The sequence below is a fragment of the Eucyclogobius newberryi genome, unplaced genomic scaffold (assembly GCF_026437365.1).
Source record: "Eucyclogobius newberryi isolate DKJ021-1_F unplaced genomic scaffold, fEucNew1.0.hap1 SCAF_5, whole genome shotgun sequence".
NCBI lineage: Eukaryota > Metazoa > Chordata > Actinopteri > Gobiiformes > Gobiidae > Eucyclogobius > Eucyclogobius newberryi.
Window position 1 is genome coordinate 40851156 of NW_027316167.1, and position 17716 is coordinate 40868871.

General features: G+C 46.3%; 1 protein-coding gene across 7 annotated transcripts in view; it reads left to right on the plus strand.

The window, feature by feature from the left end:
* Window positions 1-450: 450 nt before the first annotated feature.
* Window positions 451-17716, plus strand: part of neo1a (neogenin 1a) — a 280070-nt gene continuing 262804 nt past the window's right edge. For 5 of the 7 annotated variants that reach the window (XM_072465814.1, XM_072465812.1, XM_072465809.1 and 2 more), the window contains exon 1: window positions 452-644. In XM_072465814.1, the coding sequence (XP_072321915.1) occupies window positions 545-644 (100 nt within the window). In that variant the 5' untranslated portion in view covers window positions 452-544. Of the gene's footprint in view, window positions 645-17716 lie in introns of all 7 variants that reach the window. The other 2 variants (XM_072465808.1, XM_072465811.1) reach the window with 1 other exon arrangement.

Here is a 17716-nt window from a genome sequence, read left to right on the forward strand (position 1 = left end):
GTCACACTCCACGCCCTGTTTTCCAGGCCTCTCACGCGGGCCGCTCTCTCTCCACGTCCCGGGGCCGTGATCAGCAGCAGCAGCAGCGGCGGCGGCGGCAGCACGGAGCCTGGTCACGGCGCACATTTCACCCTCTGCCCGCCTCAGGAGCTGCTTTTTCTCAGCTCGGCCGTGATCCACGAGCGGGACACGTACCACCACCGGAGCGGCGGCGGCGGCGGCGGCGGCGGAGGAGGAGGAGGAGGAATCGCCCACGAACGCGCGACCTTCTCGTCAGCGCCAATGGGATTGATCTGAGTATTTTCTCCGCGCAAGTTTGAGCCAAGAGTCGGTGAAGAGCGCGAGCCGCGGCGGCTCCGCATGTCGCCCCCGGTCGGGCCCCAAAGTGCCCGTTTACGGCGGATCCTGGGAGCGTGAACTTTTTCCCTTTTCCCGGTGGCGCGGTCACGGGAGGCGCTGTGCGGGGATTTTACGGATTTCTATATTTTAGCAGCTTCTCCTGGATTTTCCTGAAGCTGCTGCAAAGATTCCTGTGTGAAAAGTGATGGCCGAGCGGGGCGCGCGGTTGCTCCTCTGGCTGTGGCTCCTCTGGCTCACCGTCCTGCTCCCGGAGAGCGCGGGGGCCCGGCGGCATGGCGACAGAGGTAAGGCCCGAGGAAGGGCTCGTGTTCCGTGTGTTCCGTGTGTTCGTGACCGGGGCCGCGGCTCGGGCCCCTGGCCCCTGGCTCCTGGCTCTTGCGTCTGAAAATGGAGCTCGGCGCTGGTTCGTGGCGCTGTTTGTTTGTTTGTTTGTTTGTTTGTTTGTTGCCTTTGCGCAACTTTCAAACTTGTTCGACCAAAGCTGGACATATTGCGCATTGTTTGACTTGTTCTTGGGCTTCACACTTTGACACTTTTGTCTCTTGAAGATGGAACACGTTTGTTCTTCACGTTTCGCTGTTTTCGAGCATTTCAACTGTTTGAACTGGACAAGAATACACACAGTGATATATATTTAACGCACATCGCTCACCACGTTCGCACTCCATCTGCCGGCAACAGAATGACTCACCATGAGAAAATAAACACAAGCTAGCCCCGTGTTTTTGTGATGCACGCACTTAGATGGCAGAAATGCTCAGAACGAGTTGTAATTGATGAACTTTAAGAGCTCGTCCTCATTTAACGTCACAAATCTGGGACATTTGAAACCGAATGTTTTTGTGAGGCTCAGTCTGTGGGGAGAGAGGAGCCCACAGACTGGATGAAACAAGTGTCAAGAGCTCCAGGTCTGAGATGAGTCTCTCTGCTTCTTCTTCTTCTTCTGCTGCTTCTTCTGCTCCTTCTGCTGCTTCTTCTTCTGCTGCTGCTGTGTTTCTGGATCCAGAGGAAGCCTTTGCTATTTAACCATTGGTTGGATTTGCATGTGCTTCACCACATCTCCTGTGGCCCGTGCGCTGATCGCAGCTCCAGGTTTGTGAACAGAGCAGATCTGGGGGAACCACAAAACCTTCTGCAGATGTTTCCTCTGCACGTTCAGCCCAAGCACCTCAGGGACGGTCCAAAAGCTAAACCGGGCCGATCCCAGCGTCAGACGGGGACGTTCTGTCTGGTGAATGCATGTTTAAGTGAACACTGATTTATCCTCTCTCTTCTAGCCTAAGGAACAGCAAAATAACATCATGGAAGCACATTTGGGAAATACTTGAGCGTAACTCTTTGTTGTTGCCATGTTCAGTGGCGGAGGATATTGGAGCCTGCACATGCTCGTGTGTTTGAAGCGGTTATCATCAGACTGCAGACTCCCCCATTACCTGAGCGTCAATACTGGTTCTGGTGATGGGTAAACACAAGCAGATTGTTTAGCTCGGCTAATTGTTTGGGAGCAGGAGCCGCAGTGGAATGCACGACGCTCCTCCAGCCAATGAGAGCGCTCCATTCTGTCTCAAATGTGAGAGACGTGAAATCAAACCTAAGATCAGAATCAGAAAAAGGTTTATTGCAGTTGCAGCTGAACAAAATGGGCAAACATTGGAATTTGTTGTTAATAGTAACAGTAAAGTTTAAAAAATCAAATAAGACCTGGATAAATAAAAGAATGTGCTAATCCAGCCATTTACTCTTGAAACACTATATTTACTAAGGAGAAAATAAAGAACATCAGAATCTATGAAGGTTTGTAGTTTAAACCCTGCTCTAACATGCATTCTGCCCCTGTGTCCTTGTGCAAGACACTTAACACGCCCTGCCCCTGTGTCCTTGTGCACGACACTTAACACGCCCTGCCCCTGTGTCCTTGTGCACAACACTTAACACGCCCTGCCCCTGTGTCCTTGTGCACGACACTTAACACGCCCTGCCCCTGTGTCCTTGTGCACGACACTTAACACGCCCTGCCCCTGTGTCCTTGTGCACGACACTTAACACGCCCTGCCCCTGTGTCCTTGTGCAAGACACTTAACACGCCCTGCCCCTGTGTCCTTGTGCACGACACTTAACACGCCCTGCCCCTGTGTCCTTGTGCAAGACACTTAACACGCCCTGCCCCTGTGTCCTTGTGCAAGACACTTAACACGCCCTGCCCCTGTGTCCTTGTGCACGACACTTAACACGCCCTGCCCCTGTGTCCTTGTGCAAGACACTTAACACGCCCTGCCCCTGTGTCCTTGTGCACGACACTTAACACGCCCTGCCCCTGTGTCCTTGTGCAAGACACTTAACACGCCCTGCCCCTGTGTCCTTGTGCACGACACTTAACACGCCCTGCCCCTGTGTCCTTGTGTCCTTGTGCACGACACTTAACACGCCCTGCCCCTGTGTCCTTGTGCAAGACACTTAACACGCCCTGCCCCTGTGTCCTTGTGCAAGACACTTAACACGCCCTGCCCCTGTGTCCTTGTGCAAGACACTTAACACGCCCTGCCCCTGTGTCCTTGTGCAAGACACTTAACACGCCCTGCCCCTGTGTCCTTGTGCAAGACACTTAACACGCCCTGCCCCTGTGTCCTTGTGCAAGACACTTAACACGCCCTGCCCCTGTGTCCTTGTGCACGACACTTAACACGCCCTGCCCCTGTGTCCTTGTGCAAGACACTTAACACGCCCTGCCCCTGTGTCCTTGTGCACGACACTTAACACGCCCTGCCCCTGTGTCCTTGTGCACGACACTTAACACGCCCTGCCCCTGTGTCCTTGTGCACGACACTTAACACGCCCTGCCCCTGTGTCCTTGTGCACGACACTTAACACGCCCTGCCCCTGTGTGAGTGAATATTCAGATCTAAAGTGCTTTGTGTCGAGCTCATTTTCATATAAAACGTGGCATTTCAGGATAACTTTATTTTGATTTCATATCAACCAAAATCTTTTTTGTCTTTTTTGTAAGATTATGAAGTATTTGGGCGGCTGGATTTGACACATTGATAAATATTGCCACATTCTTTGGAGTTGTAAATAATCAGGCGGAAAATGTGATATTAACAATCCTTTTGTGCGATGTGTAGGTGCTACTTTAAGACCTGAGCTTGAGTCTCTATGTCTAAATCTATGGACGCAAGTGGATTCAATTCAATAATAACATGTGTGAATAAAAAGATAAGATCTGCCTTTATTCATCCAAACAATGGGGACATTTGGGGTCATGATACCTCAAAGTTAAGAGAGAAAAAGCAGAGTATTTTCTGGGCTCGTACCAAACTTGACCGTCTCGTATGATCCCAGCCCTCCACATTCAAGGCCTGACCACCAGCTCAGGCCTGACCACCAGCTCAGGCCGGGACTTTATCACGGTGCCCATCGTGACAGAGGCAGGTCTTTATCTCCTGCACTGGCTCTTATCAGCGACCTGCGGCGCGGGGCCCGAGGGTGAAGGCCCGAGGGTGAAGCCGAGCCCACTTCTCTCCATCACCAATGGGCCTGGCGTTCTGTCACGTGCTCGCCGACCCTGTGACCAAACCCATTGTTCTGGTTTCCAAGGCTTCACTGTGCGAGGACGGGGCCCGATCAAAAGTCTCTCCACGCGCTCCAAAAGAAGTGGATGGAAACGCTCGTCCCCGTCGCTGCAGCTGGTCTGTCAACATTTGACTGGTGGTTGTAATGTCGCGGCGGTGCCATCAATCACATTTTACAGTCCTCAGCTAATCCTCTGTCAGTGAAGGAATATTTGCTGAGTAAATATGCAGAATATGTGATGTCCTTATATTGCTGGTGAAACAGTTTTGGTCTCAGGGCATGAAACATGGTTGACTAAAGATTCAAGATTTGATTTGTTTTTAAGACATTGCATTGCATTTATTGTTTGAGTTTAGACTGGTTTGTATCGTGCGTTTGACGTGGTTTGAGTCTTGATTTGAGTGACATGTGGATGCAGCGTGTGCATGTGTGAAGTGTGAACTGGTGACGTCCCGACTGTTTGGTTCAGATGTGTAAGTTTCAGATTACAAGTGAAACGGCTTCTAACCTGTGTGAGCTGGAGTCCAGAGAAAGGCAGAACAGAAGGAGCCGCCCCTCTTTTGCTTTTTGCCCAGTACAAAAGAGTGCGATGGGGGCAGGGCCTCACTGTCTGAAAGTCATAAAGCAGCAGATTAGGGGGGACCTGAAGTTCCTGTGGGAGCTTTGATTGGTTCCAGAGAATTGGACTGCGACCCACACACAAGCAGCGGGTCAGGTTACTAATCATGGGGCGCCTCGCTCCAGAAATATCTGCTTATTTGAACCACATTTCTCCCGGTTCCTGGGAAGGAGAGTTTCTGCAGCATTTGTGTGCTGCTCTGGAAGAGAACGGAAACATTCAGTGTTTTTGTAAGAAGTGCGGAGCTAAAAGGCCGACAACACAACATCTCAGCCAATAAATACTCACGTTAAAGGCTTTATTTAATTGTGGGTGTTTTTATTGCATTGAAAAACATGCGTCCTTTTGGAAGCTTGCCTCTTCCCAGGTCTGACTTGTAACTTGGCCTTGTGACGTGAAAATAAAGGTTTTTATTTTAGTCTGATTTAATTTTGTACATTGATTTTTAAATGCAGGTTTAAGTTTTGGCTGCTCAGTATCAAGGTTGGGTTATTGGCAAATTTCTAAAGTTTTCTCAAAGTAAAGTCAATAGGCATGCATTAATTAGGCTCACCGCACCTTTAGGCTCATGACTTCACGTCAATAGATTATGAGTTTATTCACAATACGCCTTTTGATTTGAACCATTGGTTTGCCTGGTTCAGAACGTCCAGTCCAGACCAAAGAAGTGAACTCTGCTCCGATTGAATCAAACTCTGGTGCGATTCCTCTGAACTGTGAACGCAAACGGCCCAGAGAGAGGAACAGGAAGTGACCGACTCTGAGACGCAGAAAGACGTGAAAGTAACAGGAGCAGGTCAAAGTCTGGTTTAATTATAACTCCTGATCACGTGAATGTATAAATCAGTTTCCAGTGATAATACTTTCAAATATAACTGTTTTAAAGCTAAATTAAACCAACATAAATAACAACACTTAAGCATTATATATTCAAAAACGTGGCATATTTTCAGCCAGTATTAAGCTGTGCAGGTAAATGTGATTTCAGACCTTTGTAAAACAGGTTAGAGACTTGTCTTCTTGTCCTGGGCATTCTGAGTGGTCCTCCTGACCCGTCCTCCTGACCCATCCTCGCTCGACCAGGCAGCAGCTCGCACTGAGCCGCACATTCACTGTTAACGGGTCGAATGACAAGAAGTATCACCCTAATAAACCCAATTTAGAATGAATAGAACCTGACACACTTTATAATCAGCTGCCTGTAAAGTATTTATTTTACATGACTAAATATATCTGCAGTTATATATAACCTCCTTTTATATCAGTATCAAACCCCCAAATCCATTTGGATCGGTCTTTACTCTTTAGTGCGGCTTGTTTCAGCTCCTGGTCTGTGGGACTGGACTGTCCATTAGGCCCCGTCTTATCTGGTTAATCCTGCAGGAGGGAACCAGCCGCTGATTGTCTCCCAGGGGACAATGCAAATAAGCCCCAAACGTGTAAACATTCTACAAGCGTCTCGACTCCTCCAGACCATCTGAGCTTGTACAGATAACACTGGTTTTCTTTTCTATGGCTAAGACGAGCTTTGGTTTAATTCTTACTGAAGTGGCAAAAGTGTAGAAACTGTTGGAGCCCACGGCTGGTGTGCAATCTTTAGTTTAGCAGTTCTACTTTCAAATAATGATGCTCCTGGAAACGTATATATCAACTATACAAAAGTTGAACCATTTGCGTGAGTATTTTTACAGCCGTCTTCAACTGGAAATAGCGGCGTTTTGACACGTGCCTGTCACCGTGGTGGAGGATGTGGGTGTTTCCTACAGGGAAGACCACCTGCTCCTACAGCCTCCACAACATACTCGCAGACTGGATTTCAGAGAGTAGTTTTGCTATGTTTCTCCTTTTTAGATTTCTTATTACCCTTGCAGGCTATTGGCCTCGAGATTGACCAACATGGATATTTCCACGGTCAGTACCGATTGTTTAGTGTAAAAAAATGGAAAAATGGCTGTTAAACTCTGCCTGTATTTTTGTAATTATTTTCCCCAAATGTTGTAATTTAACTTGACTCTGTTTCATCACAAAAGATTAAATGCAGTGTTAAAATAAAGCTTACTGCATATTTTTGAGGCAAGAGGCAGAACAAATCCTGCCTCTGCTCGAGCTTTAAGGCTGAGACATTACGATTAAAGCGCAAACTCTACCTAAAAGTAAAATAATCAAAGTTCCATCATGCATTTGGTCTGCAACCCCTTGACCTGTGAGAAGCTCCATGTGTCTTTTGTCCACTGTGTCGTCTGCAGCGGGACAGTCCGTTTGTCCAGGATTTGTGGGGGTCAAATGAAAGTGATCATTAGAATTGCTGGACTGAAGGGCGTGAAAGCGGTGGGGGTGGTGGGGGGTTTGTTTGGTGGTCTGACAGGGGTTTAACGCTCGTAATCGACAGCACCACCGGATCAATATCTGGTGAATGCTTTGGCTTTGACATCTGCCCGTGCAGCTTCTGGTGGTGGGACACGGCAATCAACAGCTGTCACTGTCCATTGGCCGATTGCACTTGAAGACCAAACCTCACCCCAATCATCTGGTCATCCTGTGTCTGCGGCTGGAGGGCCACAACTGACCATAAATCATGTTTATTCAAATGATTATTTACCAATGACGATAAACCAATTCTAAAACGGCGTTCATCACGGGAAAGTTCCCATGTTCCCAAATGTCGTCAAACTTGATCTTTTTAGTTTAGCAGAATACTGACTCTTGTAAGATTTCTGAAAGAATCGATCCCCAGATCACACTCATGTGAACCAGTATCAATACTCTGTAAAAAGACATGAAGAGGACACATCTGGAGCTGAGTCTGGTCTGGATCTATATCAGAGTGAAAAGACCACGATGTTAACATTAAAGACACTTCATTTGTGTGGAAAATAATATTCTTTTGTATAAAACAAGCTCTTTCAGTACAATTGTATCAAAATCAATCCTGAGTTTGGAGAATTGTGAGACGAGACGGGACAGTTCACTGGAATGATCATTTGACTGCGGCTCTACGGCAATATTAATATTTATTGCTAAAATGCTTTGAAAGTAAAGTGGCAGCCCCCTGAGCAAAGTAAACTTTAATGACTTAAAGTGTAAAAGACGTGAGCATATTAAGTGGAACCAAAGCATCAGAACTTCACTGTCATAAATCACTGTCATGGTCGTCCAAATATGAGACGTCAAAAGACACTTCTTTAGTCTAAAGTTTTTTTCTATGAAAATGACATTTTGACCAGTTGAAATGTCCCAGATTTCTTCAAGTCATTTGCGTTTTCTTCCCTGCACAATATTGGTTTCTCTTCCTGTTGTACAAAACCTCAAATGTGAAAATGTTTGGTAAGAAGGAACTTCCCACAATTCAGCCACACCAATATCACCCTATTAGCACATCTAATTTAGCTTTATTTGTCTCAAACGTTTCTGTCCAATTGCATGCTGTGAAATCAACCAAAGGAATGTGCTTTTATAACAAACATTTACTGACTAGTTCTGAACACAACAGAAAATCCAAAATGTTCCAGGTCGAAAGTCTGTCTCCACCTCCTTGTATCATGTTCCAAAATGAGAAAAAGAATCTGTTTTTCAGACCTCTCCTGAGAGAAAGGACTGGTTCCTCTCCTCCGCTGTGAGCACAAATCCAGCGGCCTTGAAAGCATTTCTTAGAGCACTATGACATTTCCATCTTTTCCATTAAGCAATATTCCCCCCGCTTTTCATTTGAGAGCAGAGTTTTTTCCTGCCTGACGCTGTTCGTACTGTGGCTTTGGGCTCGTCATCAGTGGCACATGCAGCACAGGGCAACGGGGAGAAGACGGTTTTAAGAAGTAGAAATATTATCCTCAAATAGGCAGGTTCTGGCAGATGGTAATTATGCAGGAGCTGTATTTGTTATCTTAGGAGAGTGGCTTCATGCCGGTGACGTGCAGGGTCGGGGGTGCACTACCGGGCTCTGCTTTTACCACAATCCTCTGCACAAAGCAACAATGCTAACGTGTTGTCTATAAAAGGCTGTTCCCTATTTTAATGTACAAATGTTGCTATAATGGGAATAAAGCTGGTTTACCATGAACATAACATAGACCGTCTTTGTCTTGGCATCAGTGTAATGGAGAGAACACTTGGGGCGGGACAAACGCCGGGCTCGGATGACACACACCGCTGGGCCGTAGTGGGTTCTGGTCCGGAGCGGGTTCTGATCCGGAGCGGGTTCTGGTCCGGAGCGGGTTCTGGTCCGGAGCGGGGGTCCGGGCAGGCGCGGGGAGCGGGGGGCTCCGGGCAGGAGCGGTGCTGTTACAGGAAGTACTGGTAAACAAAGCACTATGTCCTCTCCGTTTGGGATTTGGGACTTTTTATTTATCTTGATTTTCCTTCAAACAATGCGTGAGCACAGAAGTTTGACCTGGTCTGGTGAATATTCAGTCCATCAAAAAGGATCTGCAGCGTCAGAGCGCCCCCTGCTGGCACCGCCGCATTGCACACCGTGCGATCTGTGCTGCTCTTGCACTGTGATGCTACAGAAAGACCGCGCCCACTGCACTTGGACGAGACTTAAACTTAGACAAACCAGGTTTTTCTTTATAACATGAAAAAAACATGGTTACGGACCCTTTTAAATTGAGCAGCAAATTTCGTGACATACTTATGCTTTGGCTTTCCCTCCATTAAGTGTTTTTGTCCAGCTCAGAAACCCACACGCTCTAGAGCCAGAGTTAAGTTGAGCTGCATGAGTTTCACACGACGCACGTATGTTTATCCATCACTGAGGCCATTAAAGACCAGCAGTAAAGAGTCCAGAGAGTAAGTTTGTAAATGGAAAAGTCTTTACCTAAGATCTTCAGGAGGCGTCTGAAAGCACAGGCTGTATGTCTAGTATAGTACATTAGCCGTGTAGTGTGTGTACAATGGCGACGTGCAGCAGTGTTTCTGTGCTTTGTTGCGAGTCATGGCTCATTCATGTCTGCTTGTCTTTTAAGCTGAACTTCTCCAGGGTTCAGAAACTGTCCCTGCTGTGCTGCTGGAAGACGTCAGCTCCTGATGGCTCCTCACGGCTCTGCCCCGTGTTCTTTCATGTACAAAAACACTGGCAAGAAAAAAGAAAAACTTGGCAGAAGTTTGAACAGGAGTGATTGAGCAGCGAGCTGTCCATATCGTCTCAACTCTGATGCTTCCTCGTGCTCCACCTAGTTTCAAAGTTGCCACATATGTTTCAGACCATTTCATCTGTTGTTTATAGCCATGCTGCTAATTTGGTATTTTGAAATCTTCACTCCCCTACTGTTGCCAGCAGAGGGCAGCAGACTAAGAGTCCAAAAGGAAATTTGGGGCGGATCGCATCATCTCTCGTCTACATAGATTTCCGTCTCTTCTGAGCTCGAACTGTCTTTCTGTCTTCATTTTGTCCCGTACACTGAGGGAACTATGTTATGATAGATCCATGCGCTTAGACACAGGGAAACGTGCTGCTTATGGGGACGAGCTGCACGATTCTGCAGGTGAACGAGGCTCTGCAGGTGAACGAGGCTCTGCAGGTGAACGAGGCTCTGCAGGTGAACGAGGCTCTGCAGGTGAACGAGGCTCTGCAGGTGAGCAGGAGGTGCATCCTATGATTGACATGTGAATGAACTACTCGGCTGTCCACGCCACCAGGAAATGAGACTCAGATTTGGCGCCAAAAAATCCTCCATAATTCCTTTTTAAGGAGGATTTTCCCCAAACAATATTTCAGTTACAGTGCTTGATATTCCAACGTGAAGGTGTTCAAAAGTGTTAAACTCTGATGACATAAAGCCTCTCCTTCAGTGAAGCGTTGTTGTTCAGGAGGTGGTTTATGTGGTGTTAATGAAGATCCTGGTGTAGTTTGCTGAAGAGTGATTAGCCCTACGTGTGAGCGCGCTGTACCTGCTGAGCGGGCATGTGTTCGGCCTGAGCTTTTGGAGGACATCCAACATGAGATGAATGATCAGGACCATCTTCAGCTGGAGGCCTGGCTCATTCCTCAGCCTATGACGGCTCTGCCCGAGTCCTGATTCAGTCATAATTACACCGGATTCATTATTGTCTTGCTGGATTTCAATTTGTTGCCAATGGAAGTTTGTCCAAAGTTGTTCTCTCCAGGTCAGACACACAAACAATGCCTGTAGTTTGATACTGTCGGCAACGTGTCGTTAAGGGGCGTGGCGTGGCCTGGCAATGGGGAAAACTGTTGATTCAAATCAGGACTTTTCATCTCAGTGGAGACAGAGCCGCTCTTTTACATTCAGATGACCGGGTCCATTAGTGAGCCACTGTGTCTATGTAGTCAAAGTATTAACATGTGACATCACCTCAGAAGGTGCAAGTTATCGGACCAGAACTAATTTGTGTTCTAGATTATCTTATTGCAATAACTAACACTAACACAAATGTGCCTTTTCAATGGCATATACTGTTTTTGAATAAGAAAATGAAACGAGCCAATAAAGCGAGACGATTGGGCAGCTTTGTAGGTCCAGTTGGGTCCTCTGCGCCCTTGACCTGGGATGTGTGGGCTCCTGATACGTCGGCTTGGCTTCATTTTACAAGAGTCTTTTGGAGTTTGTGAAAGGAGCTGTTGATGTGCCGGGGGTATGGGGGGTATAAAGAGGCGATTGTGTACCACCGTCGTCTCCCCAGCGCGCCCTGCCAGCCCTCCCTGCCAGCCCTCCCTGCCAGCGTCTTGTGGCCCGGCTTGTGGCCCTTGGCAGTGTTGGAGAGGTTTTGTTAGTGTTGCTGTGGGTGTTTGGTGTGGACTCGGCCACCCATCTGGAGAACAGCTGCTTTATCAACAACTTTGAACTGATACTTCCAACGTTCTCCGGGCGATGGACGTTGTTGTGTGTTGGCGACTTGGCGCGCCCCGAGGAGGGCGTCGAAATCGAAATGTGTTTCCAAATGTATTCACCGGGGTTTGTAGACTTGACTTTAATACTGTATTGAATCATGAGCTCGGTCCATTGTTTGGAGAACCAAGCTGGAGGTTAAGTAGGTTCTGGGCAATTAATCAGATTTGAATTAAGATTGAAATTCAGTCATGCCTAATTAATCTAACTATATGCTTAAAAATCAAGAGAATTCCAATCAATCCTCTGTCAGTAAAAGCGTGATGTTGGAGGCAGAGTTTGGACATTTGAAGATGAAATTGGGCAATTATCTGTACTAATTAAAAGTGGTTTATGATCATAAAATCGTTACTGAAAGCTTTTTGCTTCTGCCTGTTTTGGTTACTCAACCTGTATATCTGTGTTTGATGTGATGATGTGATGTGACTGAATAAACTGAAGGTTAAGTTTACTGTGCAGCACTAGTCTAAGAGCATTTCCTCCCCTCATAATCCGCTTTAACTTTGATGTGCACAAAACAAGGCGTTTCCACCTCCAGCTTCTCCAGATACTTCCAAACGTGCATTAAAGATAATGTGGTGGAAACGCAGTTAATGACAAACAAAATTATTACATTTCGTGAAGCCAAAGTTGTGAATTTGTTAAATAATCTTCTCATAATCTGGCCTTGTCTCGTTTTCGTGGACACAATCCTGTGTTTTGTCCCGTTTGTCCCACCCAGACTGAGAGAACATGCAACACTAAAAGTCCCACCTACTTCCCGTGAGGGGACATGCTCTCGTTGTGACTCTAGCTCTGTAAATAAGATGGTAAAATGAGGTTAAGCTCATGCGCTGGCCCAAACAAAAGCAGATGTTTTCAATCCTCTGCGTTTCCCGTCAGCCCGAGGAACACCTGAAGAAGCCGCTCCACATGTTTCCTTTTCACTGCTTGTGCTGCTAGTTAATGAGCTGGTGCTTTCATGCTCGGTGCCAACGCAGACTTGTTTTGGACTCGCCAGGTTTTCTTCACATTTTTTCGCTCCAGCCGCCGGAGCTGGATTTTCTGGTTTGGGAATTAAAATTTCTTGGAAAACCACAGCATTTTCCCCCATAGTAGGCGTAGTGTGTTTGCGCTGGTGGAGGAGAAGGTGTCGTTTTCAGGCCTCTGCCAGTACTTTTCCATGGAACGCCGTCATGCACGAGATGCCACAGCTCCTGGTGGTTCAGACTGGAGCTGCGCATGGATCATTCAGGCTTTTCATCGTGCACGTCGGAGGGACAAGTCGACATCCTTAAGCCTCATTTGTGAGATACAAATACAGCAGACAAAGGTTCTACTCCAGTATGTGCCCTGCATTGTTCTACTTTTACAGAGGTGTAGTTTGTAGAGAAGGTTGGGGGTTGGAATCCTGCTTCATAATGTTGTGTCTTTGAGTGCAGGACTAACACATTTTGACACATTCATGTAAAGAGTTTTTAACCAAAGTGTAAAAAGAAAAAGAACTGCAATAAACAAATGGCACAATCAAACACTTAAAGGAGACATTGTGCTTTTTTACCCAGGAACCTCATATTGAACATAAGTAGAGAATCATTTTACATTTTATCCATTGTAAACTTCTATATTGATCTAAAATGGATTAGTAATCGAAACATTGACTTCCTGTTCAAAACTGCAGAACTGATACTCAAACGTACATGACTCAATCCAAATACAACTTTGAGAAAACTAATGATGACGAACAGCAAATTAATGTTGGTTTGTGTATTATGTCTCCTTTTAAAGTCGAGCATTTAGTTATGTACTTGAGAAATACTTCTAGAATGTGATTTCCAACCATAAGTTTTTCTGTGCCTCAGCACGAGTCGCCTCTGCACCGCGGCAAGCCCCAGTTCCTCCTCAATTTTCTTTTATTGACCTGCTGCCATGGCGACGGTGTGGAACAGGACCATGCTAACCTGTGTTTCTGCTGTTAGAGCCGAGCTTGTTTGTCCTGCGCGGGGATAGAGCCTCCTTTGTGCTGTGCAACTCCTTTGGCGGGGCCCCCAGTCAGTGCAACAGCTCCTTATGTTATTGGAGCCGCGTTCTCTGAGCTCATGTGAAGCTAAACCAGGTCGAACAGGCCGGTGAAAACTGTGAAATCGCTGCTATGAGCCCGGAGTTGTTCACGTGACGACTGAAACGATGTGCCACAGCATTTTAATGTTATTTTGGTCACTTGAATTATTTGTGGCTCAGTCTCTTTTACTTTTGGGAAAATTACCAGTTTTCTGAGTTCACATAAAAACAAGATCCTGCAAATCACTCTGAAAACAGTCACAGTTTGTGTGTTTGAGAAAGCGTTTGGGGTTTTAAAAGTATCAGAAGTCAGATACTAATCAATACAGAAACTAGCATCCAAACTACTCATTTGTGCAAGTATGGATAGTTAAAAATCACAAAGACAACCATTTACCGGAACAGTTTTAGAAAGATGAGCTTTATTATCATTATTTTTTAATGATCACAGCTATTACTCTTTTGATTAATCGATTAATTTAGATTGCATAAATGTCTGTGCAGGAGATGTTTAGTAAAGCAGTTTGAGGACCTCCTGATGCTGCTACAGACATGACGGAGAAATTATACACTAATAATTAGACGTATCTTGTCATTTTGGTGCATTTGCTGCTCTTTGCGTCCTGAAAGCAGCTGGTATGTTTGAGTTGGTCTGTTTAGAGTCCAGATACTAATTATTCTATCACAAAAATTACTTTCAAAACAAGAAAATGATAAAATCCAGAGGGTTTGAGCTGGCACCAACTACTGACCACATTTACAAGTCACGTTAGAGTGTGTAAAGGTTTTGGTTATACGAGTGTCCAACTGAGCTAAAGGCTAGAGAGGGATCGATGAATGTCTGCCGTATGCTTCCCCACCGCCGCACCCAGGACGAAGGGCTTAGCTGGCAAGGCTAACGGATAGATTCACTCGATGGCTTCACGGCACCATTGGTTTGACTCTTTCCTGCATGATTGCTTTTGCGGGCACATTATGGCTCTGAAAATGCCTTGGGCCGCATCCCCTTCCCCGTGTTGCTTCCTCGTCGCCTCCTCGGACCCCTCTCAGGTCAGCGGCCCCACAGCGGTAGTGGCTGTAAAATGGCCGACTGCCAACTGGGAGCACCTGCAGAGCTCCAGCATTCCATCACAGACGCCCAGCACACAGATGTCACACAAGGCCCGGGAGAGCACTTTAGCCTGGGGGGGAGGGCGGAGGGGCAGAGGTTTGGCACGGCGGGCCCCGTAATGGAGCCCGAGTGAGGGCCAGCTGCTGCAGACACGCTCCTAATGAGGTGTCCCATCTCAGAGCGGGGACGAGGAGCCACAGTCGGGCTCGTCTCCCTCTCCCAGATGCCCTGACATCTTTGGGTTTCAGAGCACTTCATTAGCGTTTAGCCTTTTGTTCTCGCTGCGCTGGATTTGTTCAAGTACCAAAGTGGAAATGTTCGCTGTACAAGCAGAAGACCAAAAAACCAGGCACAGTGAAAGAACTCAAGCGTACTCGTCAAATAGTAGATGGTTATGTGGAAACTGCAGTGGTGGTCATTTCTCAGAGCACAGGTACTAGTATCAAAACTAGATACTCACTGAACAAGTACCAAATACTGAGAACGAAGTTATAAATGGAACAAAATGGAACCTTTTTGAACAGTTTTTTGTAGAATGGTCATGATCTATACTACCGCTCAAATATGTTTAGTATTTTGTATTCAGAACCCTGGGGCTTCTGTCTTTGAGCTTCAGGAGGAAATCATCTGAAGTGCTTTTCACTTCACGGATGTGTTTGTCGAGGTTCAGTGGAGCCGAGTGTCCAGAGAAGAAACAAAGCTCCAATATAAAACATGTTTTTATAGTTTCACACTTCACTGCACAATTCCAAATGTCTTCAGTGACCGTTTTAATTGTTAATATATGAATTTAATTTCTTGCAATGCAGTACATTATAGCACTTTCCCTTTTCTCAGATGACATTTCATTTTTGGAAAAAGCCTGCTCACAGTCGCAGGGCATTGAAGTTAAAATGGTCAGTGTTAAACTTTAGAAACTGAAAAGACAGCCCGGCGCATTAGACTCTTTTGACCTTTAGTGAATGACTTTACAAATGCCATGATGAGAGAAATGACTAAACTGTGCGTGCGTGGCCTCTCCATTTCCCACTTTCATTACCCAGCTCATCAAAGCTCACTGTTCCTCGTGAAGGAGAGTCGCTAAAGTCACGGCGCCTTTATGCGTCTGTGCGGAGAAGGACACCCAGTCTGCGGCTAACCTTTTCACACAAACGAGTGCTCCGACATGACGCACAAACGCCGCTCCTGCTTTCATACTTGATTTAGTTGGAGTGCTCTAAATTAGTGCTGAGTGCATAAGCAATGGCATTCAGCTTTCAGGACACCTGCTCGGAGAATCCACTCAGACAGCCACATACCAGAGCAGGACGGCTTCCCAAAATACTGTGCGTCTACTGCAGAAGTGCCAAAAACACTCCAGCCGGGATATCCAATTAGGCAGGTGTGAAAGCTACTTAAAGAGGCGTGTCGCGCTTTAGTCGGGCGACTTTCAAATGTTTTTGACACATTTGCATTGGAAGTGTACATATGCGTTCACATTATTGTGTGTGTGTGGAAAGTGCTGCAATGACTGTCCGTGTGGTCGTGCCCTGGCAACAGTGAAGGTGAAACAAGTGTAGAGGCAACAAAGAGACTAAATTTAGCTGTTTGTTTCTGACAAATCTGTGCATAAACTTCCACATGCACAAGGAACATTTTCTGGTTTCAATTGTTACTGTCATTATTTATCTTCCCTCTTCGGCCCGTAGGCTTTATTTGACTGGATTTTGCAGCGTGAAATTAGGATTGTTTAGATCCTCAGCAGCTTGGACTCTGTGAGTATAAGGCACAAAGTAACGGATATTCTTTGAAACACAAATGTATGACGGTTTTGAATATTAAGTTGCAATGAGCTTTTTTCTTGATGCAAATGGTAAAAAGGCCAATGTGATTGTGTATACAGTGAACCCTCGTTTATCACGGGGGTGACGTTCCAAGAAGAACCCGCGGGAGTCGAAATCCGCGAAGTAGAAACCTTTATTTTTTTACAGTTATTATAGAATGAAATGCTCCATAAAACATTGAAGCTCACACGCCGTTCTCACCGGCCTCGCAAACTTCAATTTGGCAAGTGGTTTTACGTACGTGTCCATATGAATCCATAACGTTATTGACACAGGTAGAGAAGACACGGAGAAACTGTTTAGCAAATCAGAATGCAGAACACAATGCATGATGAAAATCCATGAAGCAGCGAGAAAAGTCAACCGCGATATAGTGAGGGATCACTGTAATATGTTCTGATTTGATGCCCAGTGGACCCCAGGAAGACGAGCAACAAGATGTGGAGCTAATGTGGCGCTAAAGAAGCTTTCAAGAAAAATGTCAATGTTCTGCCTCAGACTCAACGCGAGTCTTGAGCAGATGTGAGTTTGGCTTCAAATGAATCTCGCCAATGAGTCAATACACAGCTCAGACGTAACGGCGCACGGACTGAGCACTCTGCACGGACTGAGCACTCTGCACGGACTGAGCACTCTGCACGGACTGAGCACTCTGCACGGACTGAGCACTCTGCACGGACTGAGCACTCTGCACGGACTGAGCACTCTGCACAGACCCGCACAGAGTATCACTTACAGAAAGAGAAGAACTGAAGGTCCAGAACTGCCCTTGTGTCCACCCGAGAACACGTCTGTGCCGTGTGTGACTCCACGTCTCAGACTGTTGTCCACGTTGGACTCAATCAACACTGTATTCCTCATCCTCATCCTCATCCTCATCCATAAACGTGTAGTAAAAGTGCCATAAATGTGGAAAACAAAAGTGAAACTGAACCTGAGAATGAGCTGAAGCCAGGACGTATGTTTGAGTAACAAATAATACTTTTTTGCATAATATTGTCTGTACACAGCACACGTCACTTATGCCTGCTGTTATTTTATGTTGCCATTATTCAAGTACAACCTCAATTTGCATATATTATTATGGGCCCCACCGCAAATACTGCAAACGGTGGTGCTGAGGTGCACAAAGTTAGCACAAGGGAAACAGTTTAAGCGCGACAGCCGTAGTTCAAAGCCTGAAGAGTCTGTTGTGCTCACTCTGCTCTGGTCTCTGGTGTGAAGACCTGCACCTCCTCATGGGGCAGTCAAAGGCGTCACATGCACAGTTGAGTTATGGGCTGGTGTCTTTGGGTCCGTGCTGGCCTGTGGAGTCCCAATAATGCTGCTCTCTGGCCCAGTGAGGCTG